Source organism: Salmo trutta, chromosome 24 (assembly GCF_901001165.1).
Source record: "Salmo trutta chromosome 24, fSalTru1.1, whole genome shotgun sequence".
Classification (NCBI taxonomy): domain Eukaryota; kingdom Metazoa; phylum Chordata; class Actinopteri; order Salmoniformes; family Salmonidae; genus Salmo; species Salmo trutta.
The window spans coordinates 27,932,654-27,958,783 of NC_042980.1; the positions used below are offsets into that span (position 1 = coordinate 27,932,654).

Here is a 26,130-nt window from a genome sequence, read left to right on the forward strand (position 1 = left end):
GTCCTGCGCAGTGGCGTGGCAAAAACCATGGCGGTGGCTGACAAATCTACAAAAGAGCGGTTATTGTTGGTACTGGACGATTTAGAGGTGTTATCCAGGTACGAAATTATTATTTTCTCACCCTTTAATAGTTATTATCTTAACAGCCATTCAAATGATCTAGTTTGTCGCTAATTCAAAAATGCCTTTGCCTACGTTTCTTGTTCTGAGTGTATTGTTAGCGACCTGAGTAGTACCAAAGATTTTTATAACTAAACCAAGATCGAGCACAGCATGTCGTTTCCAATGGGATCAAATGAGCCATAGTGGGCATAATAGGTAAGGAGGGGCGCAGAGCAAGCACGAGTTAGTGAGATCCTATTGGCGCGTTATAGCGTCATCTGCATATTTCCGTTAAGCAACGCCTACTGTGAATTGCGCGTGTGCAATAAGTCTTAAACAACTAGATTTAAAAAAAAACTTTTGCAAAGGGTAAAGTCTACAAACCTCAGTCCACTCTGTTTATAACAGATTCTAGTTTTGGAACAGAACTGTATTGAGATCAAATGATTAATCGATTTCGGCCAAAATCCATCTCGTTCCATCTTCTCCCACTGCCCGCCATTGGGCTTTCTTTCACTACCATATTTGGAGGTAAGGGGAAACGCCAAGCGGATGCTTCAAATTTATACATCCAGTGAAATATCTGTCTCATTGTTCTATCTGTGGTTGTACACTCAGAATCAGGGTCCGGTTTCCCAAAATAATTTAAAAACTAAATTCATTTTAGGATTCTAAGATTAATTTAGCCATAAGATGCTTGTGGGAAACCGGTCCCAGAAACGTAGGCATTTATAAATGGGTTGGACTTATTGAATGGACAACCTGGTCTCAGAGTATGTATTATTCTGTAAGTAAATCCGAAACACTCCATATAGTATATGTTACGTTTCTTATGTTATGTATTAATATGTGGATGTCCATCACCCATTTCGTTTGATATGTTACAAACTACAATTCGTATTATGTTATGAATTTGCAAAATGTACATTACAAATTAGCAAAATGTACAATATTTTACGAATTTGAGAAATGTACAATATGTTTGGGAATTTGCAAAACAGATATGTTACAAATTCTAGCTAGGTGGCTAATGCTAGCTGGGTTAGGGGAAGGGTTAGTAAACATGCTAAGTAGTTGCAAAGTAATTAAAGTAGAATGAAGTTGAAAAGGTGCTAAAAGGCTAAAGTTGCCGTGATGAGATTCAAAGTCACATTTCGGTTGCTAGACGTTTGCGTATTACGCCCGACAATCCCCCACCTTTCATTTTTACCTTAAGTAACCATCTGTTTTATGTAACCATATCTGAGATACGTACAGAATAATACGAAATGCTCTGAGACCAGGTCCAAATGGATGGTCAGGAGGACTATATTAACTCATTTTTGCAAACGCAATGTTCAAGTAACTAATTGCCGGTAATTTATTATCTGGTAATTTTCTCTGTCAACTATTGTCTTTCAAACTGAGAAGTTCTGTTTTCTCTCCATTATCATGCATGGAAACTAAACCCAATATTACTCATATTTCAGGGAATTGATAGAGATGCTTGCACTGTCAAGGAGCCAAAAACTCCCTCAAGGAGGCGAGGACACTCAGGTAACAGGCTAACCCAATAATGGACTAAAGGAGCTTAACGTTACTCCGTAGGACCTTAGATATTCTGTTTAAAGGCAAATTGGCTTTGGAAACCAAAGCAGCCAAATAATCTAAACGTGAATCAATTGTGGTACGGTTCTAGAAACATAAATCCCTTTACTTAACCTATCACATAAGAACTATTTCACAAATGCAAAATACACACTTACTGTACACTGTTTTAACCGGTTTTATCACAGTTGCAGCCAACAGTATTTTTCAGTAACAACACGTTTGCTGCGTCTGTCTTCCGGTTTACACACGTTCGTAGACGCAGATGTTTAATTAGCACAGATTGTCCACTCTGTCTGTTTTCTGTAAAAAAGCACTAACACTGAGGGGGGGTTTGATTAATCTGGCCCGGGGCACACTGGGCAATGCCCGGTCACTTCAAGGGCTAGTAACAGGCATCTGATTTAACATAAAACTGCATAACCTGTTAAATATATAGACAAGTTGGTTGTTTAGCAACAAAACCGACACGTGTGCAACTACGGGGCATAACAGACGAATTTGGCTTAGATTGACAAAATGTAAACTATATTTAGTCTCCAATGTTTATTGAAAACATAAATACATTTGCACAATGTGTACTTGTTGTCTCTCAAATACTTTTTGACATGTAGTGTATGTGGACACCCCTTCAAATTAGTAGATTCAGTTATTTCAGCCACACCCGTTGCTGACGGGTGTATACAATCGAGCACACAGCCATGCAATCTCCATAGACAAACATTGGAAGTAGAATGGCCTTACTGAAGAGCTCAGTGACTTTCAACGTGGCAAAGTCATAGGATGCCACCTTTCCAACAAGTCAGTCTGTCAAATTTCTGCCCTGCTAGAGCTGCCCTGGTCAACTGTAAGTGCTCTTATTGTGAAGTGGAAACGTCTATGAGCAACAACGGCTCAGCCGCGAAGTGGTAGGCCACACAAGCTCACAGAACGGGAGTGCTTTAGCGTGTAAAATCGTCTGTCCTCGGTTGCAACACTCACTAGCGAGTTTCAAACTGCCTCTGGACGCAACGTCACCACAAGAACTGTTTGTCGGGAGCTTCATGAAATGAGTTTCCATGGCTGAGCAGCCGCACACAAGCCTAAGATGCTCAATGCCAAGCATTTGCTGGTGCCATGACGTTGCCCTCTGGGTTTTCTATGCACCATCCCCCGACCTCTATACTTTTGACGCAAGGCTGTGTGAAGGCGGCCGTAAATTCCAAAGGGAATGTCCTGCCTTACAGGCCACAGTTTTGAGACGGAGTGGGTTTTGTATAGAGAACAAAGGATTCTTCCACCTCACAGGATTGGAGAACCGAACAACATTTATGTTCTGGAGAAGGTATAAAAGATCGGTGAAGAATCCAGCTACGAACTGGTCCCCTTGGTACAATTTTATGACAACTCATGAGAGACAATATGGCCATATTACCATACTAAGGTTTATATACTAGCCTCAGCGATGAGACTTACATCTAATGGTTGTATAAAATGATTTAATAAGATTAAAGCTATTTGGAATATGTTGAGATGCTATGTACTGATGTTAATGTGAGAGAATTGTATTTCTGTACAAAGCTTAACTCAGTCATCGGCACGCCCCCAGGGACACAAACAGGACAAGGTGTCGTGACAGCCTTTTCTATGTTCAGTATAAAACCCCCACACAGAATTTTTTTCTTTAGACCAGGCCTCCACTCCATTACGAGTTGGCCAATAGGTTTGACCATGCATCCCTCTACTGAACTTTAACCATACCACGTGGTTAAACTTTTAGACTATCGATACCGACAGAATAATAACAAGTCTTTGATATTAATTACTAGTCTGCAGCTAGAAATTCGGTATCATTGAACGCGAAGACCGACGAAACATCCATTCTGAGAGAGGGAGGGAGAGGGAGGGAGAGGGAGAGGGAGATCACGACGACACACAGCGTAAATATATATATTGATTGCAATTGTTTCTGAATGAGTGAGTGTTCATGTGCAAAGGATTAGCATATCAATTGTTAATATTTATCAACTCTGTTGTGCCTCCTCAGCTGCCCTTTATCACCCGTTGTTTAACATGCCGGTTTAGGGCACATTCCTCTACCATTGCTTTGTAACGATACCTACTGTTTTGTATGCTTTCTGTGAATTACTTAGTTTAGTAAATAAATGATTTTAAGACAATTGATGTATGGATGACTTAGTGAAGACTGGGTTCGTGCAGATAACAATTTACAACGTTTGGAATGAGACTGGACGCGAGGTAATAACACATCATTAAAACAAGAAGATAATAGATCAGATCTTATATAATATATAATGTTATAATATCTGACAGTTATATTAGGAAAATTATAACTGTGTAATCTGAATATGGTTATGGTTTGGGCTAGGCCCCTTAGTTCCAGTGAAGGGAAATTTTAACGCTACAGTATACAATGACATTTTAGACAATTATGTGCTTCCAACTTTGTGGCAACAGTTTGTGGAAGGCCCATTCCTGTTTAAGCATGACATTGCCCCCGGGCACAAAGCGAGGTCCATACAGAAATGGTCTGTTGAGATCAGTGTGGAAGAACTTGACTGGCCTGCACAGAGCCCTGACCTCAACCCCATTGAACGCCTTTGGGATGAATTGGAACGCCGACTGCGAGCCAAGCCTAATCGTCCAACAGAGTCAGACCTCACTAATGCTCTTTTGGCTGAATGGAAGGAAATCCCCTCAGCAATGTTCCAACATTTAATGGAAAGCCTTCCCAGAAGAGTGGAGGCTGTTATAGCAGCAAAGGGGGGGACCAACTCCATGTTAATGCCTATGATTTTGTAATGGGATGTTCGATGGAATGTGTCCATGTACTTTAAGCCATGTAGTGTACATTTGGGAGGGGGGAGGGGGGGGGGGCGCCCCCTTGCCAAATTGAACAGTAATCTGCACCGCTCTGTCATATCTGTTCCATAAAATAAATGTTTATTTTCTAATTAGTTTTCATTGGGATTGCAGATTAAAGCATTTTTATCAAAAGCAATCACTTTTGCATGTGAAATCACAATCTTACTTTGTACTACACGTGCTTAATTACGTCACTTTTGTTTTAAGCCGACGTTGCCCTGGGCTTTGAACGGAGCACCTGGCTCATGCCAGGAGGCAGCCCAGTTCCAAATCGAATGCAGTCAACTTTCAGCCGGTGCGAACCCCCTAAAATTTTTGGAGTGAAAAAATGTATTCCTCGCTGATATGAAACATAGGGTCCTTATGCTTTCAAAACCGTATCGCAAGCGATGCGGGTTAATGTTCAGACCGAGCGTTGGGGGTCTTAAACTCCCCCGTACAGAAGATGCCGTCATGCCTCTTATGTGTAATGTAATGGAACTGAGAGTCAGGATCAAGGGCTAGTAACAGGCATCTGATTCAACATAAAACTGTACAATGCGTTCGCTATATAGACAGGTTGGTTGTTTAGAAAAAAAGACAAGGTTGGCTAAGATTGTTGACAACATGTAAACTATATTTCGTCTCCAATGTTTATTGAAAACAAATACATTTGCACAATAAGCACTTGTTGTCTCTGAAATACATTTTTACAGTTGTTGGTTAGCTAGTGAATTTTAGCCATATTGACATAGATGTGACAGTCAAAACAAGACATGGTATCAAGAACAAGATGAAACTAGCTGAAACAAGCCACTTATGATTCCCCACATAGCTAGCAACAATGATAAGAAGTAGCCATCTGGCCACCCAGAATCACAACAGCACACAGACTTCTGCCCCATTGAAGTGTGCGCATCGTTTTCGTGATGTCAACTAACCCGTCTATACCTTCTTCTTTTTTAAATGTAGCAATATCTACAATATTCACAGAATTAAATGTACACTATACCACTAAAATGTAGTTCTTATTTACATGTATTGTGAAATAGGTTTGATTCGGCCTTTTCGCCATACAACTCTGACTCAATAGTAGTCTATACATTGCAATGTGCATGCAATAGATGTCAGAAGTCTGAATGGATGTGTTTTGCTGTGGGTAGATCCTGGAGCTGCTGGTACAGAGAGACAAAGAGTTCCAGGAGCTGATGAGGGTGGCCCATGAGCAGGGCAAGGTGCACCAGGAGATGCAGGTCCTTGAGAAGGAGGTAGAGAAGAGAGACAGCGACATCCAGCAGCTCCAGAAACAGCTGAAGGAGGCTGAACATATACTGGTGAGTACAGCAGAGCTGAGGACAAATGAGAAATCCTAAAGAGACTATAAAATGGGTCACATTTTATTAACAGGCAATTTGAACAAAACAGCACTTTGTTACTGACTTTGATTCAAACTAACCTTTTTACCCAAACCTCTCTTCTAGGCGACTGCTGTATACCAAGCAAAGGAGAAACTGAAATCTATTGATAAGGCCAAAAAAGGTGAGCCTGATTTTCACAGCATTCATCTGAATAGCCGGAGAACTTTATGATAAATACTACCAAAGATAATACATGAAACTAAAAGTACTGTTGTCTTTCAGGGAGCATCTCCTCAGAAGAGATCATCAAATATGCCCACAGGATCAGTGCCAGCAATGCAGTCTGTGCCCCTCTCAACTGGGTACCAGGTATGTCCTGTTTCTGCCCATTTGAGCTTCTGTTACGCTGTCTTCGATGCCCTCTATTTTTCAACCCCCACCCCCGCCAGATCCTTCTTCCCTTGCATGTTCCTTCTCTCCAGAATGGAAATTCCTCTCAGTACTGATGGGGAATATTTGAACCTCAGTCACTATCATAGCCGTCACTTGCATTCACAATACTACTGTAATTACTCTTCAATCAACTTCATGGCATATTCCTTATAACAGGTGATCCGCGTAGACCTTACCCCACTGACCTGGAGATGCGCAGTGGATTGTTGGGTCACATGAGCAACCTGCCAACCAATGGCGTGAATGGACACCTCCCTGGAGATGCACTGGCAGCTGGGAGATTGCCAGGTATGCTTTCGGTTTGTGTGGTTCCACCTTTCGACAAATGGAATCAACTGTTTTTGTCTTCTCCTAGGATCTGTGTTTTGATATGTTTCTGTGAAATATACTGTAATACTAACCCTATCACTGTTTAATTACTCTTTCTTCCCTCCCTTCATCAGATGTGCTCACCCCCCAGTACCCCTGGCAACCATCAGAAATCTCAGTGGGCATGCTCCCCCCTCACCATGGCAACGACTTTGGGCTGGAGCCCCCTGGCCACAACAAAGAGAACGAGGACGACGTGGAGGCCATGTCTACAGACTCATCTAGCAGCAGCAGCGACTCGGACTAAGTGTGTGTGTCTGTCTCTGTCTGCCCATCTGTGTGTGTATATCTGACTCTGATTTGGGAATTGGACACACCCAGTACCTCGTACAGCCAGCTATCCATCACACCCATAACATTTACGATAAGCATCAGTTGATACAGGGTTAGCTATCCGATATAGCAAACAACTACATAGAATCCAGAGAATATTGAGAGATACTCATCTCACGGTCTTGTTTTTCTCTGACCCTCTCTATTCCCGGCTTGTTGATGAGACATTTGTACAACACTATCTGTGATCCCCAATGTAATATCACCAGCTCTCTATAAAGTCCACTGCATCATTTCAGGGGTGTATTCATTAGTCAGATTCGGTAATGGAAAACAGTTTGCAATGAAAACAAATGTTTCTATTGACAAATTTGGGTAGGTCCCGCCCCGTTTCGTTTGGTTCCTAGAGTAAACGGTTTCCGTTGCAAAATGTTTTGGAACAGACAAAACGTTGTGCAATAGAATCCGACTAAGGAATACACCCCAGGGAAATGTACATGTACCTTTGTGTAGGAAGGAATATAACAATATTTAATTAAAAAAAAAAAAATGTTGCTGATTCGAACCCAAGTGCTCCTTATCGCTGCTATTGCTGAAAACATGTCACCAGGAGTGGATTTTGAAATTGTAGGTGCACTTACCTGAGTTCACTTTTTTTTTGTCTTTTTATTTTTTTTCAAAAGTAAAAACGGCTTATTTCAGGCAAGATTCATCAAGCACACCTTATATTCTTTATATTGAAAAACTGCATATTGATTGACTGATGGCTTGTTGCTCCATGTGTAAATAAGGCTGTATATATTGTAGTTGTTTTTCAGGCTTGTAAATAAATACAACTTTTGAGTAAATACTTTGTGTGGTGCTGATATCCTTGATACCATTTGACAGGACATTGTATAGTTTTAAGTATGCGCAATGTTGACTTGACCATATGTATTTATTTATAGCCTTGTCTTCAAATTGTAAAGACCATGGAATGTGCACCAAGCCTGTGTAAGGGGCACTTGGTTTACTACGCATGCGCCCAATTTATCGTTCGCTTCAGGGAAGGAAACATGGCGGCGTCCCTGATTTGTGGCCGATTTTCGGCTAGCCTGAGAAATTCTGGGGCCAGATCGATACTTACCACTGCATCCAAGGTAAGTGTGCGTTGGAAAAAAAGGGGACGAAATCCGGCTGCCTGTAGCTGTGATCATTTTTTTGCTGCACCATCTTCGACGTCCAAAATTCCCCTAAAAGAGACGGGGTCATATTTGACATTAGCTCATCGCCATTGAGGCTGCTAGGAAACTGGCTATGCTAGCTACCTAGACATTGCTCATGTTTATCTTACTATCCAGCTAGTTACTTTCACTTACTAGCGATGGCAAAATGAATGTATTCATAAACGACTAAATGTATTAAAAGACAAGTAATTTTGGGGGTACAGGGATTTGCGTTTGCTAACAGATTTTCCGCTCACATAGTTCTAAACACAGTGACCTCCAACACCAAAGCGCCGACGTCAGAACGGGATGAATGGAGGCTATGCGACATCGAGACTGTCGGCATCTGAGATTTAGCTAAATAGGTTAGCTACAATAGCTAGCTAGCTAACTGTCCGATTTCTAAGAGTTAGTGGGCCTTTATACATTCGAAAAACGTTTTTGGTGTCGATTCAATTGACGCCCAAATGACATGTTTGATGTATTCCTCTTTCATATCCGCAAACTTCCACTATTGACACACACGTTACTCCACATTTGTGTTGTGTGTATCTGTGTGTGCCCTCTTTTGTATGGATGTAGCAATTCTCATTCAGTGTCCTTGCACAGACGATGTACTCCCCCTGACACGAGTAGGTACTGTAATTTCACTGCTTCACTAGTGTTAATGTACCCTCTCCCTACATCACCTTCTCTCTCCTCTATCCCCTTCTCACTCTACTCCCTCTCTCAAGGTGCTGGGTGGTTCCTCTGGCCTGCTTGGGCCTCAGCAGCAGTCCCCACACCTGCAGCAGCAGCAGAGGAACCTCTCCCTGCATGAGTACATGAGCATTGGTCTGCTCAAAGAGGCTGGTGTCTGTGTGCCCGAGGGCAAGGTGGCCAGCTCACCCGATGAGGCCTACTCTGTTGCCAAGGAGATTGGTAATCCATAGCCTAATAGGATGTGGGCAAATAAATTGCAGTAGAGTAAATTGGGGATAAACACTTTGAATTGACAGTAGGCTTATATTATGTCAGACCAGGTAGTAGTGAGTCTATGTATTAACTAACCAATCTTTGATGTTTGACTGAGTCAGGTATGGTCTGAGAGTGGGATGTATACTGTAATCTAGGGATGCCCCAGTATCATCGTAGTGCCATACTGAGAGCTCCGATAGAATGGCTGGAAGTTCATAATACCTCATAAGAGTTCAAAAGACAGTAGGGCCGGGACGATACCAGGATCGCAATACTCGTTAGTGTCGTGGCATGGAAACAAAACAAAAAGTGGATTTGACATTAGGAAAACAGTCCTAATGTTGTCTGTCATCCACGGTCACATTTATTTTCAAAAGCTGTAGCACACAATATTTTGCGTACTGCAGGTTTTTAAAGGACCAAAGAGTTTGGTCTGCTTCGTGTTTTCATTTTTTCCATGGAAAAAAATATTGCTGTACTGGTATCGTCACAGCTCTAAAAGACAGTGCAGTTTAGGGCTGTCCCCAACTTATCATTTTTTTCTGTATTCTTTAGCTTACGACCTATGACTGCTAACGATATCTAGGGATGGTTCACTGAATGCTCACATCCCAAAATATACACATTTCACCTCACATGACCAGCATGCACATTACGCATGGTGGGGGCGGATTTTTTTTACTTCAATTCACTTTTGCGCATTGTCAATCACAGTGGTGGAAAAAGTACCCAATTGTCATACTTCATTTAAAGTAAAGATAATAATAGAAAATGACTCAAGCTAAAGTGAAAGTCACCCAGTAAATTACTACTTGAGTAAAAGTCAAAGTATTTGGTTTTAAATATACTTAAGTATCAAAAGTAAATGTAATGACAAAAATGTACTTAAGTATCAAAAGTTAAAGTATGAATAATTTCTAATTACTAATATTAAGCAGACCAGTAGGCACAATACATTTTTTTTAAGTTTACGGATAGCCAGGGGTACACTCCAACACTCAGAAATAATTTACAAACAAAGCATTTGTGTTTCGTGAGTCTGCCAGATCAGAGGCAGTAGGGATGACCAGGGATGTTCTCTTGATAAGTGTGTGAATTAGACCATTTTCTGTCCTGCTAAGCATTCAAAATGTAACGAGTACTTTTGGGTGTCAGGGAAAATGTATAGAGTAAAAAGCACTATTTTCTTTAGGATTGTAGTGAAGTAAAAGTAACAGTTGTCAAAAATATTAATAGTAAAGTACAGATGCCCCCAAAAACGACCTAAGTAGCACTTTAAAGTATTTTACACCACTGCTTAATCATAATCAGAGGTATACTACATGACCAAAAGTATGTGGACAACTGCTCATTGAACATCTCATTCCAAAATCATGAGCATTAATATGGAGTTGGTCCTCCCTTTGCTGCTATAATAGCCTTTGCTATTCTGAGAAGGCTTTCCACTAGATGTTGGAACATTGCTGCGGCGACTTGCATCCATTCACCCAACAGCATTAGTGAGGTCGGGCAATGATGTTGGGCGATTAGGCCTGCTCACAGTCTGCGTTCCAATTCATGCCAAAGGTGTTCAATGGGGTTGAGGTCAGGGCTCTGTGCAGGCCAGTCAAGTTCTTCCACACCGATCTCGCTTTGTGCACGGGGGCATTGTCATGCTGAAACAGGAAAGGGCCTTCCCCAAACTGTTGCCACAAAGTTGGGAGCACAGAATCGTATAGAATGTCATTGTATGCTGTAGCGTTAAGATTTCCCATGACTGAAACTAAGGGACCTAGCCCAAACCATGGAAAAACAGCCCCAGACCATTATTCCTCCTCCACCCAACGTTACAGTTGGTCCTATGCATTGGTGCAGTAAGCATTCTCCTGGCATCCGCCAAACCCAGATTCATCTGTTGGACTTGTTGTGGAAAAATTCTTACACAGAGACACTCAAAGTCAATTTTAAATGAATCATTGTTTGTCAGCGTGCTGGAGAGGTTCCAACCAACTCAATGCACCATAGTACACATGTAAATCAGAAGCTCTGCCTGGGCAGACTCAGCAGTTGTCTTATATACGGCTATACACAGACAAGTTTATTTTTGCATGATTTAGCATAATTCATTAATCATTACCGTTTTGTTTCATTCATGTGACCGACCAATACTGTTTCATAACATGTGACAGACCAACACCTCACAAGGTTTCTCCTCTCTAAGCTGAGACCTTGAAACTGATAACTTTCGTTAGTTCTCAAAACAACGTCTCGGCGTACTGCCAAATTGCAGCTATTGATAAGTGAGGATTTGTACAGTCAGCCACTTGCATGAACACAGAGATTGGTTTATAGAACAGCACATAAATAGGACACAGAAATGAGTTACAAGAAAAGCACCAACATTCAAATTCCCATTACAGACTGCCAGATGGTGAAGCACCAGAGAACACGTTTCCACTGCTCAAGAGTCCAATGGAAGTGAGCTTTACACCACTCCAGCCGACACTTGGCATTGCTCATGGTGATTTTAGGCTTGTGTGCGGCTGCTCGGCCATAGAAACCCATTTCATGAAGCTCCCGACGAACAGTTATTGTGCTGACGTTGCTTCCAGAGACAGTTTGGAACTTGGTAGTGAGTGTTGCAACCGAAGACAGACAATTTTATGCGCTTTTCGCTTTCCACTGCTCCATTGGACTCTGGAGCAGTGGAAACACGTTCTCTGGAGTGATGAATCACGCTTCGCCATCTTGCAGTCTGATGGACAAATCTGTGTTTGGCATATGACAGGAGAATGCTACCTCCCCGAATGCATAGTGTCAACTGTAAAGTTTGGTGGAGAAGGAATAATGGTCTGGGGCTGTTTTTTATGGTTCGGGCTAGGCCCCTTAGTTCCAGTGAAGGGAAATCTTAATGCTACAGCATACAATGACATTCTAGACGATTCTGTGCTCCCAATTTTGTGGCAACAGTTTGGGGAAGGCCCTTTCCTGTTTCAGCATGACAATGCGCAAAGCGAGATCCATATAGAAAGGGTTTGTCGATTGGTGTGGACGAACTTGACTGGCCTGCACAGAGCCCTGACCTCAACCCCATCGAACACCTTTGGGATGAATTGGAACACCGACTGTGAGCCAGGCCCAATCGCCCAACATCAGTATCTGACCTCGCTAATGCTGTTGTGGTTGAATGGAAGCAAGTCCCCACAGCAATGTTCCAATACACAAGGTGAACTTACTAAACTAGTCTACAATGTGTATTACCATGAACTTCAAATAGGCCTACAGGTAGACATTTATGTGTTAAAATAAATATGTGGGTGAACTCTGATTGCTGGTCGCATTGAAAAAGGCCATGCTCCCTATACTTTCAAGTGCATTTTTTTTTTTAAGGCGGGTAAATGCTGTTTACCTTACAGTAGGCCTACACCACTGCCGGTAGCCTATCCTCTCAGCCAAGGCAATTTTAAACACATGAACACACTCAGAATAGGTATCCTACATTCAATATAATACATGAGTTGAATCAAAGCACATTTTACACCCTAGAGTTGTCCATAAGTCATGCGTTAATGCTTGGTCCTCACAGATTGTGTGACATAAAACACTACCTTTCTTTCCTTACATAAATGACATTTATGAGTGTTTGTCATTATTAAGCATTTTAATGAAAATTACAATTAAATTACAACATTGAACTTAAACCCTGTACGAATTATGGATCTTGAAGTTCTCTGAAAATGCACTGTAAATGAAACTATGCCTACGTAAAATGTAATGATGTTTCGCTGTGAAAACCGTTCTCATGGGCACTTAAATCCCAAATAATGTAGGGCTATGTCATTGCAAAATCGAATGCTTCTAACCCAGAGTTAACTATAGGCCTACTTTCATTAATGTAAACTTGTCGCATGAATTGGATGTGCAATGGTGTCTAGCTGTAGACTAGTTCTCTAGTGACATCGTCAATCATCATCAGCTGATCCAGGAAAGAAAACAAGTGTTGATAGAAAATAATGACGCTAAATAAATGCTGCTACTTCTGGTCACAGAGAATGCGTAGACCTGAAAAACAAAGCAATGAGCGCTCTAAACAGCTGACTGACAAAAGCAAATAATGATACATCAACGGATAAATCGAATGCATTGGAATAAAGGCTATTTTTATCAATTTTGAAAATGCGGAAGTATGCCTTCATAGGAAAATCTATGCATGAAGGAGCTGAGGCCGAAATTCAATTTTTTTAATTTTACAAGGCAAGTCCGTTAAGAACAAATTCTTATTTTCATTGATGGCCTAGGAACAGTGGGTTAACTGCCTTGTGCAGGGGCAGAACGACAGATTTTTACCTTTTCAGCTCGGGGATTCGATCTTGCAACGTTTCGGTTACTAGTTCAACGCTCTAACCACTAGGCTACCTGCCGCCCCCATTACTGAATGGACTACACCGCCACAGAATAAATGGTTTAAACCATGGCAGAGAGCTGGGGGTGTTTGTTTCATTGGGAGATTTTCATATTTACCACTGTAAAACATATTTAACATGCATTTTAAACAAATAGGAGAATGGTTATATTAGCATTATTTCAGGGGAGCTGAGCCCCCCCCTTTGCGCCCCCGTAATTCGCACCATGAAGTACAGTTGAAGTCGGAGGTTTACGTACACTTAGGTTGGAGTCATTAAAACTCGTTTTTCAACCACTCCACACATTTCTTGTTAACAAACTATAGTCGGTTAGGACATCTACTTTGTGCATGACGCAAGTAATTTTTCCACCAATTGTTTACAGACAGATTATTTCATTAATTCACTGTATCAGAATTTCAGTGGGTCAGAAGTTTACATACACTAAGTTGACTGTGCCTTTAAACAGCTTGGAAAATTCCATAAAATGTCATGGCTTTAGAAGCTCCTGATAGGCTAATTGACATCATTTGAGTCAATTGGAGGTGTACCTGTGGATGTATTTCAAGGCCTACCTTCAGACTCAGTGCTTCTTTGCTTGACATCATGGGAAAATCAAAAGAAATCAGCCAAGACCTCAGACAAAAATTGTAGGCCTCCACAAGTCTGGTTCATCCTTGGGAGCAATTTCCAAACGCCTGAAGGTACCACGTTCATCTGTACAAACAATAGTACTCAAGTATAAACACCATGGGACCACGCAGCCGTCATACCGCTCAGGAAGGAGATGCGTTCTGTCTCCTTGATGTAAACGTACTTTGGTGTGAAAAGTGCAAATCAATCCCAGAACAACAGCAAAGGACCTTGTGAAGATGCTGGAGGAAACAGGTACAAAAGTATCTATATCCACAGTAAAACAAGTCCTATATCGACATAACCTGAATGGCCGCTCAGCAAGGAAGAAGCCACTGCTCCAAATCCGCCATAAAAAAAGCCAGACTACGGTTTGCAACTGCACATGGGGACAAAGATCGTACTTTTTGGAGAAATGTCCTCTGGTCTGATGAAACAAAAATAGAACTGTTTGGCCATAATGACCATCTGTATGTTTGAAGGAAAAAGGGGGAGGCTTGCAAGCCGAAGAACACCATTCCAACCGTGAAGAATGGGGGTGGCAGCATCATGTTGTGGGGGTGCTTTGCTGCAGGAGGGACTGGTGCACTTCACAAAACAGATGGCATCATGAGAAGGAAAATTATGTGGATATATTGAAGCAACATCTCAAGACATCAGTCAGGAAGTTAAAGCTTGGTCGCAAATGGGTCTTCCAAATGGACAATGACCCCAAGCATACTTCCAAAGTTGTGGCAAAAAATGGCTTAAGGACAACAAAGTCAAGGTATTGGAGTGGCCATCACAAATGGCCTTCCCTGTAGCTCAGTTGGTAGAGCATGGTGTTTGCAACACCAGGGTTGTGGGTTCGATTCCCACGGGGTGCCAGCACAGAAAAAAAAAAAAATGTATGAAATGTATGCATTCACTACTGTAAGTCGCTCTGGATAAGAGCGTCTGCTAAATGACTAAAATGTAAATGTAAAAATGTAAAGCCCTGACCTCAATCCTATAGAACATTTGTGGGTAGAACTGAAAAAGCTTGTGCGAGCAAGGAGGCCTACAAACCTGACTCAGTTACACCAGCTGTCAGGAGGAATGGGCCAATATTCACTCAACTTATTGTGGGAAGCTTGTGGAAGGCTACCCGAAACGTTTGACCCAAGTTAAACAATTTAAAGGCAATGCTACCAAATACTAATTGAGTGTATATAAACTTCCAACCCACTGGGAATGTGATGAAAGAAATAAAAGCTGAAAAAAATCATTCTCTACTATTATTCTGACATTTCACATTCTTAAAATAAAGTGGTGATCCTAACTGACGTTAGACAGGGAATTTCTACTAGGATTAAATGTCAGGTATTTTGAAAAACTGAGTTTAAATGTATTTGGCTAAGGTGTATGTAAACTTCTGACTTCAACTGTATATAATCCTTTATGACCATATGTAACTCTGTGATTAATTATGATTGACTATTGATGTTAAATGTTTCCACACCCAGTGTGTTTAGTGGTAAATAGTGACGTGTATATTTTGGGATGTGAGCACAAGTCTGTTTGACCTAGCGAATATCCATTTCGGATTGAAACATTGTCAACAAAGCAGTGAATTAGGAGCATAAACAGTGTGCGGGCCTTCTTGTTCTTTGCTAGTATTCTTTATTAGCCCAGCACCTAAGTTAAGGATGTGCGTATGACCACAAACTGTTCTAATGAGTAGGGCTAAATGATTCACTAAGTACTCATTGCTAACACAATTTGTTTGGTGGTGGATACAGATTAACTTGACAGCAACAGTCTAGTCATTTAGGGGCTTATGAGTGCATGCTTCTGCTAAAATGGTTGTTAGACAGTGTTTGACAATGTTTTGTGTAGTTTGTTACACACATTATCTCTGTGTATAAGTGGAATGTTGGGCATATCTGTAACAGTTACTGTCGCTCTCTCTCTCTCTCTCTCTCTGTGTCTCAGGCACCAAGGATCTGGTGGTGAAGGCCCAGGTGTTGGCTGGAGGCCGAGGCAAAGGCACATTCGAGGGAGGGCTGAAGGGAGGAGTGAAGATTGTTTACTCGTGAGTGTCAGAGACATCTCCTTTCTAACTGCACCCAAATTTGTACTCTGTCTGACCATGGCAATGTCAACTCTTCTTCACCTCTCTTACAGGCCAGAGGAGGCCCGGGACATCTCCTCTCAGATGATTGGCCGTAAGCTGTATACCAAGCAGACAGGCGAGCAGGGCCGTATCTGTAACCAGGTGTTCATCTGTGAGCGCAGGTACCCCCGTAGGGAGTACTACTTCGCCATCACCATGGAGAGATCCTTCCAGGTGAGGCCATTCTCCGCCCCTCCACGCCTCTCAGGTGACAACAAGTGACACCGTCAGATTTGACAGATTGGTCAGTTGTGTGAATCTTGATTTAAGAATGTTGTTGGTGATGTTACCACTAGATGGTGTAGTGGTAAAGGACATGGGTATGGACATGTTGGAAATGCTTGAGCTCCATGGGACTTGGTTGTCCTGCTGTAAGCTGTATGCAGTTAGTCTTTTCACTCAAAAGGTTAGAGAAACAAGTTGTCATTCCAAATCAAACTTTATTTGTCACATGCGCCGACTACAAGTGTAGACCTTACTGTGAAATGTTTACTTACAAACCCTTAACCAACAGTGCAGTTCAAGAAGAGTTAAGAAAATATTTACCAAATAAACTAAAGTAAAAAAAATAATAAAAAGTAACACACTAAAATAACAATAACGAGACTATATACAGGGGGTACTGGTACCGAGTCAATGTGCGGGATACAGGTTCGTTAAGGTAATTTGTACATTGAGAACTTGATGACCGATGGATCAATTCAATCTTTTGTTCAATTTGTGATATTGCTGTGAGAATTATGTTCCATTCATTTGGTCCGTTTCAGTTTGATTGCCACTCCATGACGGTGTATAATTATTGGTACTAATAATCTATCGGACCCTCCCCCTGAACAGGGCCCTGTGTTGATTGGCAGCTCTCAGGGGGGTGTGAACATTGAGGATGTGGCAGCGGAGAATCCCGACGCCATTGTGAAGGAGCCAATCGACATCATGGATGGAATCAAGATGGAACAGGCTGTTTCGGTACAGTTGGGATCGGGTTGTAAAAATACCTAGTCAGACAAGACAAAGCACATGTCAAACTCTTGATTTGTAGCTATTTTGGAGCACGTTTAAACAAATGACTTGTGGCAACATTTACTGTATATTAATATTTGGTTTGTCTCGAGTTTCTCTCTCAAGAGAAGGGCCCCAGAAGCCTCAAAAGGCCTCAGAATCATGTTAGCTATCCCCTCACGCTGACTTTGATACAGTCTGTGATGCTCATTCAACATGCCATCTCACTTACTACATGTCACATGTGCCTGCGGTGTTTCCATGAACTGACACCTCCTGTCTCTCACATTCACTCTACCTCTTATTGTATTTTCTTCCTCCTCTCGCTCACGTCCTCTCACCTTCAATTGAATTCAAAGTGTTTTACAAGCTGGGAATACATTGCTTAGTGTTGCCAAAGTATATATTTTTTTCAGTCTCACATTTTCTCTCTCCGCTTTCTCTTTCTCCAGATTGCCACGAAGATGGGCTTCCCTGCTGCTCTGATCGACGACGCAGCTGCTAACATAATCAAGCTGTACAACGTCTTCATGAAGTACGATGCCTCCATGCTGGAGATCAACCCCATGGTGGAGGACGCCTCTGGCCAGGGTACACACACATGCTTGCTTTTCGTTCCCAGTGATGTTGTTCGTCACGCAAGTGTTAAGTGCTGGGTGAGAGCGTTGCCAGTCAGTGTTAAAATCTTGGTTGGAGGCTTCTCCCATCGATCTATGACTCACTGTCAATCATGCTCACTAATGCACTCCCAGTGAACAATCATAGTGTGAATCACAGTACTTTTAAGTGATGGGCCAATTAGGCAGCTAAACCCAATAGTACTGAAGGAATGAGAGGATCTTATTGCACAACCAACTGTCATCACCATAGCCATATATGAGAGCATGGTGGCTGATGAGGGTCAAGTAAGAGGCACTATTTTAGCTTTGAAATGTGAAAAACTTTCAAGTGCTTATATGTACTTCTAAGTACTTTGTGGTTATGGACTGAATTGACCAACCCCATACATACAAGAAGAGTTGATTGACAGCAGGAATTGCTAATGATGGCCCTTTGATGCTACTACGTCAGCAAACCATCCTTTTGGTGATATAGTATATGTGTACACCACTTCAAATTAGTGGTTTCGGCTATTTCAGCCACACCCATTGCTGACGGGTGTATAAAATCAAGCACACAGATATGCCATAGACAAACATTTGCAGTAGAATGGCCCGTACTGAAGAGCTCAGTGACTTTCAACGTGGCACCATCATAGGATGCCACCTTTCCAACAAATCGGTTTGTAAAATTTCTGCCCTGCTAGAGCTGCCCCGGTCAACTAAGTGCTGTTATTGTGAAGTGGAAACGTCTAGGAGCAACAACGGCTCTGCCGCAAAGTGGTAGGCCACACAAACTCACAGAGCGGGACACTCACTACCGAGTTCCAAACTGCCTCTGGAAGCAATGTCAGCACAATAACTTTTCATCAGGAGCTTCATGAAATAGGTTTCCATGGCCGAGCAGCCGCACACAAGCCTAAGATCACCATGCGCAATAACAAGCGGAGGCTGGAATGGTGTGAAGCTCGCCGCCATTGGACTCTGGAGCAGTGGAAACGCGTTCCTTGGAGTGATGGATCACGCTTCACCAACTGGCAGTCCAACAGACAAATCTGGGTTTGGCGCATGACAGTACCTGCCCGAATGCATAGTGTCAACTGTAAAGTTTGGTGGAGGAGGAATTATGGTCTGGGGCTGGATCGGGCTAGGCCCCTTAGTTCCAGTGAAGGGAAATTTTAATGCTACAGCATACAATGCCATTCTAGACGATTATGTGCTTCCAACTTTGTGGCAACAGTTTGGGGAAGGCCCTTTCCTATTTCAGCATGACAATGCACCCGTGCACTAAGTGACATCCATATAGAAATGGTTTGTTGAGATCGGTGTGGAAGAACTTGACTGGCCAGCACAGAGCCTTGACCTCAACCCCATTGAACGCCTTTAGGATGAATTGGAACGCCGACTGCGAGCCAGCCCAATCTTCAGTGTCCGACTTTACTAATGGTCTTGTGGCTGAATTGAAACAAGTCTCCGTAGCAATGTTCCAACATCTATTGGAAAGCCTTCCCAGAAGAGAGGAAGCTGTTATTGCAGAAAAGGGGGGACCAACTCCATATTAATGCCCATGATTTTGGAATGAGATGTTCGACGATCATGTACTGTATGGCCATGTAGAGGTCTGTCTATCTTATCTATACCTCAACCCACTGAACCCAGATTCATCCTTGACATGTACAGTACAGCCAACAAATGTTACACAGTAAAGCTATGTCACCTTGGACCAGGCATAACAAAAAGTTCCCTCAAAGTATAAACGTATATCTGCCTCTGGCTGTGTCGTAATTAAGTTACAGGGTCATTGGTTTTGTCGTCCAATGATGATGTCAGCCATCTTTGACTCAGCCTCTTTCTCTTGTGTTCCTCTGACAGTGATGTGCATGGACGCCAAGATCAACTTTGACTCCAACGCGGCGTATCGCCAGAAGAAGGTGTTTGACATGCAGGACTGGACCCAGGAGGATGCCAGGGACCGACAGGCAGCCAAGGCTGACCTCAACTACATCGGCCTGGACGGATCCATCGGCTGTCTGGGTGAGGGCCACAACACACCCACCACTGGTTCACTGCACCACACACCTAGCTTTGGTTCACTGTAGTAACAGTAGTGATAGAAATCTTTTGTTATTCGTGTATTCATTCTATACACTGTGTGCGTGTGCAGTAAACGGGGCTGGTCTTGCCATGGCCACCATGGACATCATCAAGCTGCATGGTGGCACGCCCGCCAACTTCCTGGACGTGGGGGGCGGAGCTACAGCCCACCAGGTGATGGAGGCCTTCAAACTTATCACCTCCGACAGGAAGGTAAGGACTGAGAGTGGGGGACACTTGTCACTGTAACTAGCATTTCTCAGTAGTAGGTATTCACTTATCACTATGGCACAAGCAGGCACAGACATGTCATGTATTCCACAGGCCTTCACCCTGACCTCTAACCCCTGACCCCAACTGGAACGGGATGGCTGGGTATCTGGGTCATGAGCAGCCTGCAACTTATACTAATGATGTTTTGATGGGGTAGTGGTAGGGATTAAGAATTCCTGATGTTTGGACCTTCAGGAAGGTCATGGTTATACAGTTGAAGTCGGAAGTTTACATACACTTAGGTTGGAGTCGTTTTTCAACCACTCCACAAATTTCTTGTTAACAAACTATAGTTTTGTCAAGTCGGTTAGGATATCTACTTTGTGCATGACACAAATAATTTTTCCAACAATTGTTTACACACAGATTATTTCACTTAGAATTCACTATCACAATTCCAGTGGGTCAGAAGTTTAAATACATTAAGTTGACTGTGCCTTTTAAACAGCTTGGACAATTCCAGAAAATTATGTCATAGCTTTAGAAGCTTCTGATAGGCTAACTGACATCATTTGAGTCAATTGGAGGTGTACCTGTGGATGTATTTTAAGGCCTACCTTCAAAGTCAGTGCCTCTTTGCTTGACATCATGGGAAAATCAAAAGAAATCAGCCAAGACCTCAGAAAAAAATTGTAGACCTCCACAAGTCTGGTTCATCCTTGGGAGCAATTTCCAGACGCCTGAAAGTACCACGTTCATCTGTACAAATGATAGTACGCAAGTATAAACACCATGGGACCACGCAGCCGTCATACCACTCAGGAAGGAGACGCGTTCTGTCTCCTAGAGATGAACGTACTTTGGTGCAAAAAGTACAAATCAATCCCAGAACAACAGCAAAGGACTTTGTGAAGATGCTGGAGGAAACGGGTATAAAAGTATCTATATCCACAGTCAAACGAGTCCTATATCGACATAACCTGAAAGGCCGCTCAGCAAGGAAGAAGCCACTGCTCCAAAACCGCCATAAAAAAGCCAGAATACGGTTTGCTACTGGACAAAGATCGTACTTTTTGAAGAAATGTCCTCTGGTCTGATGAAACCAAAATGTAACTGTTTGGCCATAATGACCATCGTTATGTTTGGAGGAAAAAGGGGGAGGATTGCAAGCCGAAGAACATCATCCCAACTGTGAAGGACAGGGGTGGCAGCATCATGTTGTGGGGGTGCTTTGCTGCAGGAGGGACTTGTGCACTTCACAAAATAGATGGCATCATGAGGAAAGAAAATCATGTGGATATATTGAAGCAACATCTCAAGACGTCAGTCAGGAAGTTAAAGCTTGGTCGCAAATGCATCTTCCAAATGGACAATGACCCCAAGCATACTTCCAAAGTTGTGGCAAAAAATGGCTTAAGGACAACAAAGTCAAGCTATTGGAGTGGCCATCACAAAGCCCTGACCTCCAATCCTATAGAAAATTTGTGGGCAGAACTGAAAAAGCGTGTGCGAGCAAGGAGGCCTACAAACCTGACTCAGTTACACCAGCTCTGTCAGGAGAAATGGGCCAAAATTCACCCAACTTATTGTGGGAAGCTTGTGGAAGGCTACCCAAACATTTGACCCAAGTTTAACAATTTAAAGGCAATGCTACCAAATACTAATTGAGTGTATGTAAACTTCTGACCCACTGGGAATGTGATGGGGAAAAAATAAAGCTGAAATAAATCACTCTACTATTATTCTGACATTTCACATTCTTAAAATAGTGGTTATCCTAACTGACGTAAGACAGGGAATTTTTACTAGGATTAAATGGCAGGAATTGTAAAAACTGAGTTTACATACACCTTAGCCAAATAAATTTAAACTTCCGACTTCAACTGTATAAGGAAACTTTTCAGTAGGTGTGTCTTGACAGACATGTCTGGAGATACCTGTAGGATATCAGTAGGAGGGCCCATTCTGGGGGTGAGGTTTAATACTGGTGGAAGCTATGGGGTGACATTTATCTGGGAGATTTTAAATGGGGGATGACTTAAGGGAACACCTATGGGCGTACACATGCCAGTTTACGTAGCCTGAGGTGTGAGGTTTGATAGATGGTTAAAAGCTCTCTGGTGGTAGATTTGTGGGTAATGTTGGTGCTTATGATTCTGTTGATGCTATAGGATTTTTAGGTTTTGGTTGTTAATGGTCCTTACATACATAGACCTTGATGAAAAGGTAGTGTGTGTCAACTAGGCAAATGAGCGAGCCAAATAAAATCATACAAAGCAAGACTACACGGAGGTCCAAGAGAGTGGCGTAGGCAGTCAGCGTGTTGGTGTGGGACACATGCTCGGGACGCATGGATTTGTGATCATGCTTTGCGATTGCTTGGTTTTGTCTTGTTTCTATCGTCAATATCTTCAGTCATGTTTTCATGGTCAACATCTCTTTTTGTGGTCCTCAGGTGCAGGCCATCCTGGTGAACATCTTCGGTGGCATCATGAGGTGTGACATCATTGCTCAGGGCATCATCATGGCTGTTACAGACTTGGACCTGAAGATCCCCATTGTGGTACGGTTACAAGGTGAGACTGACCTCCCTCATGGAGTCATCGGCTACCGCACTGACATTTTGGCACTGTCACCCAGTGGCACAAACACACAGTGGGGTGGGAGAGAAGGAAGGGGTGACACCAGGGCAACAATGGAGTGTGGCTTTTTAAAGGTCAAAGAGCAAGCTGCCTGTCAGGATTTGAGTCTTGTACTACTTCCACACACACAACCTGTGCTGTGGGACCCTGTAGCTCCCAGCTTTATTCCAAATGTACTAAAATAGATTATAAATACACACACACAACTCAGTCACTCAGTTAAACTAAATGTAATTGGACTAAAATGATTGCCTTCACAAACAAATCATAGACTTCTATTTTACTGTATGTCTTCTTGAGGTTATTATTCCAATCATGTAGCCCAGGGATCATCAACTAGAATCGTTTTCATTTTTCTTGAATGGATGATTGGGGGGGCCGGAAAATATTTACAAATCATTTGTAGACTGTAAATGGACCGCAAGAGGCCCTAACAGATGTAATATTTAACCTTCCTTACATGTTTTTATACAATCACATCTCCTTTATTATGTGAGGGAATACTTAGGAACAGATTTCCAAAATGAAAATCACTTGTAGCCGATTTCCTGATGTTTTTAGTCTTTTATATGATTTATTATGATGAAATAAAACCAGTTGGGGAACCGTATGTAATGTTCAATGCCTTACATGTATTGAGGCTCTTTCTACTTTCTGCAAAATGTCCTTATCAATAATGATCACCTACTCTAATATGAAATGTAATCTAGACCACATTTATACCAAACGCTATCAGCGACTTACATGAGCAATTAGTTAAGTGCCTTGCTCAAGGGCACCTTGACAGATCTTTTTACCTAGTCGGCTCAGGGATTCAAACCAGCGACCAATGCTTTCAACCGTTAGGATACCTGCCACAATATAATAGGACTGAAATTAAATTGCAGATAAAAAGCTATATAAAAGAGAACCAAAGAGCTTTGGAAAAGATAGAGGCTAAAGAGAGACTGCTCCTCTGCTGTGTTTCAGGATCCAGAGTGGACGATGCCAAAGCTTTGATCGCTGCTAGCCCACTGAAGCTCCTGGCCTGTGACGATCTCGACGAGGCCGCTAGAATGGTGAGACACACACCTCTCTCCCTTTCTCTATCCCCTTCGGCCCCTCTAAGCACCTTGGGTGTTGTGTGTGTGTGTTTGGTACAGTAGGTCTATGTGTATGTGGAAACTAAGGAATGTCAAGCACCGTTTGTGAGGGTCCAGAGTAATGGGGCGTGTGTGAGACAAGGTGCACCAACAGGGTAGTGTGTGTCCCCATTGGAACTGTCAGGGTATAGTGACAGTTTAAATGCAGCTCATCGCCATCCTGCCTGGCTGAAGTGACACTGCCTGAGTTTTATGGCTTTGATTTCTGGCAGAGCTAACAACAGTGGCATTGAATCAGAGCAGAGGCCCCCTTCTTATTATCTCTCCCCTCCCTCTCCCTCCTCTCTTTCCCTCAACATCTAGTCTGGCTTAGCTCTCACTGACTCCCACCATCTCTCTCCCTTGTTTTTGGAGTGATCTACTCCAGAGATGAGCATCAGTTAGCCAGCACAGTGGCAGCTTGGCATGACCACCTCATGGCAATTACAGCCCCTCGCAATCAAAACCTTTTTTAGCTTTGTTAGTTTTTTTTTTGTCTGTTTTTAAATGAGACAACTCGTATTGTTCCCTGCTACTGTTTAGTAGCTCTGTGCTTGTGTTAAACTATCCTCTCTCTCACACTCTCTCAGGTTGTAAAGCTTTCTGAGATTGTGTCGTTGGCTCAGGAGGCTCATGTGGACATCTCCTTCCAGCTGCCACTCTAAGCCACGCACCCTGAACCCCGACACCCCACCCCCAACCTCTCAAACAGCAAGAAGAAAGAAGCCTCTCACTACTGAGCGAATACTCCAATACAACACGGCCCACCAACTTCTCTGTTAGTTTTGATTCTCTCTCTGTGGCAAGGCTCCAAAATACACACACGTACATACACACCACTGTAGCAATTTTTGCTCTCCTAATCTCGACTTTCCTCCCTCTCTGTTTTGTTATGTATGCCATGGCTAGTGTGTATTGTCTGTTCAAATGCAACACATTAACATGCTTTTCAGATCAGACACGGGGGTGTTCCTCCAGATTATTCCATTATTACTCGCTCTGTTTTCACTTTCTTTCCGTAAGGAGAGACAGTGATTCCTAGTTACTTCCTCTTCCCCCACCTCTCTCCTAGGCTCCCAGAATGCCTAGCTCTAGTCATAATGCACAAACCCCAACCTTGCTCTTTTCTTTAAGAGGGTGATAGACCTATCTATTTACCGGTACATTTTGGGAGAATTTGTGCTGTCTGTAAAGGTACAGTTGATTCCACTTAGGCTTCATTCTCCTGGATCACTGGGCTAGAGAGAGTTATGTCGCTGTCAGTCATAGTCCTCTCCCCCTTTAAATCTCTTCCATCTGCAACTACAGGAGAGGCTTTTACTGAGTGGTTCTGAGAATGGGAGATGGGGAAGTTGGCCACTATGCAGAATGTAGCTCATCAGAAGCTAGGGGATAACACTTGAGCTTGTACATTGCTGTTAGGAGGATCTCTTATGTCACTCATTTCATTTCCATGCAATTTTGAATGCATAGCTGGATAAAAGCTTTCTAGTACTCTTGTTTTGAACTAGTAAGAGTTCTATTCTTTGTGTGTGTGTTATCAAAACTACTGGTTATCAGCATGTTTGTGTATTTGTCTCTTCCTTCCCCTCACTCTCCCCTATAAGAGCCTGCTACAGTGTATGTGTAGTCTGCCACTATGTCATGGGGAAAAACCTTTTTCACTTCATATGACAACACAAATGGGTGTGCGCAGTGTCCTCTCAACTAAACTGTTAAAAGATTGTAATTAAGTCCTCTCTGTATCTCTCTCTCTCCATTCCTATCTCTCTCTGTTACTCCCTAGCCCTCAGAACACAGAAACAGTTATTGTGAGTTGTCAAGACATTTATTATATCTTGTAAATAACGAGACCGCTGTTATCTTCTGTAAAATATTTATGCTTCTCTTGGAGTAAGAAAAAAGAAATGTTTGTTTGAGTTTTGTTGCACTTGTACGGTACTTACAATGTGAAAGTTGTCTGCATCTCGTATGGCTGTTTGGCAACAATTGACAACAAAACAGAGGAATTCCTAAAGCACAAATAAATATAAAGACCAGGCTCATGTGATGCCAAATTAGGTTCTATACTGTGAGACATTAGCATAAGTGTTAGATTCTTACATTTTCTACATGCCAGACAGTACATGTATTTCAGTTACATAAGTAATTTTGGCTTCTATTCA

At 42.4% G+C, this 26,130-nt stretch overlaps 2 protein-coding genes across 2 annotated transcripts; both read left to right on the forward strand.

Moving 5' to 3' along the window:
* The first annotated feature begins 3 nt into the window (after window positions 1-3).
* On the forward strand, window positions 4-7,834 carry LOC115161030 (mediator of RNA polymerase II transcription subunit 4). The gene is made up of 7 exons (XM_029711702.1): window positions 4-98; window positions 1,572-1,638; window positions 5,697-5,867; window positions 6,015-6,072; window positions 6,174-6,260; window positions 6,501-6,632; window positions 6,788-7,834. The coding sequence occupies exons 1-7, from the start codon at window positions 28-30 to the stop codon at window positions 6,958-6,960; spliced, it is 759 nt and encodes a 252-aa protein (XP_029567562.1). The 5' UTR covers window positions 4-27; the 3' UTR covers window positions 6,961-7,834.
* Window positions 7,835-8,000: 166 nt separating this feature from the next.
* LOC115161031 (succinate-CoA ligase ADP-forming subunit beta) lies at window positions 8,001-26,010 on the forward strand. The gene is made up of 11 exons (XM_029711703.1): window positions 8,001-8,125; window positions 8,926-9,112; window positions 16,117-16,216; window positions 16,309-16,471; window positions 17,135-17,263; window positions 17,749-17,887; window positions 19,768-19,929; window positions 20,060-20,202; window positions 22,658-22,778; window positions 23,814-23,902; window positions 24,556-26,010. Exons 1-11 carry the CDS (start codon window positions 8,042-8,044, stop codon window positions 24,628-24,630), a joined length of 1,392 nt encoding a protein of 463 aa, XP_029567563.1. The 5' UTR covers window positions 8,001-8,041; the 3' UTR covers window positions 24,631-26,010.
* Window positions 26,011-26,130: the final 120 nt, after the last annotated feature.

Coding starts and splice junctions, on each gene's coding strand:
- LOC115161031 (XM_029711703.1), top strand. CDS start 8,042: ATGGCGGCGTCCCTGATTTGTGGCCGATTTTCGGCTAGCCTGAGAAAT. Junction 16,472..17,134: donor CCATGGAGAGATCCTTCCAG/GTGAGGCCATTC, acceptor CCCCCTGAACAG/GGCCCTGTGTTGATTGGCAG. Junction 20,203..22,657: donor TTATCACCTCCGACAGGAAG/GTAAGGACTGAG, acceptor TGTGGTCCTCAG/GTGCAGGCCATCCTGGTGAA.
- LOC115161030 (XM_029711702.1), top strand. CDS start 28: ATGGCGGTGGCTGACAAATCTACAAAAGAGCGGTTATTGTTGGTACTG. Junction 6,073..6,173: donor TATTGATAAGGCCAAAAAAG/GTGAGCCTGATT, acceptor GTTGTCTTTCAG/GGAGCATCTCCTCAGAAGAG. Junction 6,633..6,787: donor GGCAGCTGGGAGATTGCCAG/GTATGCTTTCGG, acceptor TCCCTTCATCAG/ATGTGCTCACCCCCCAGTAC.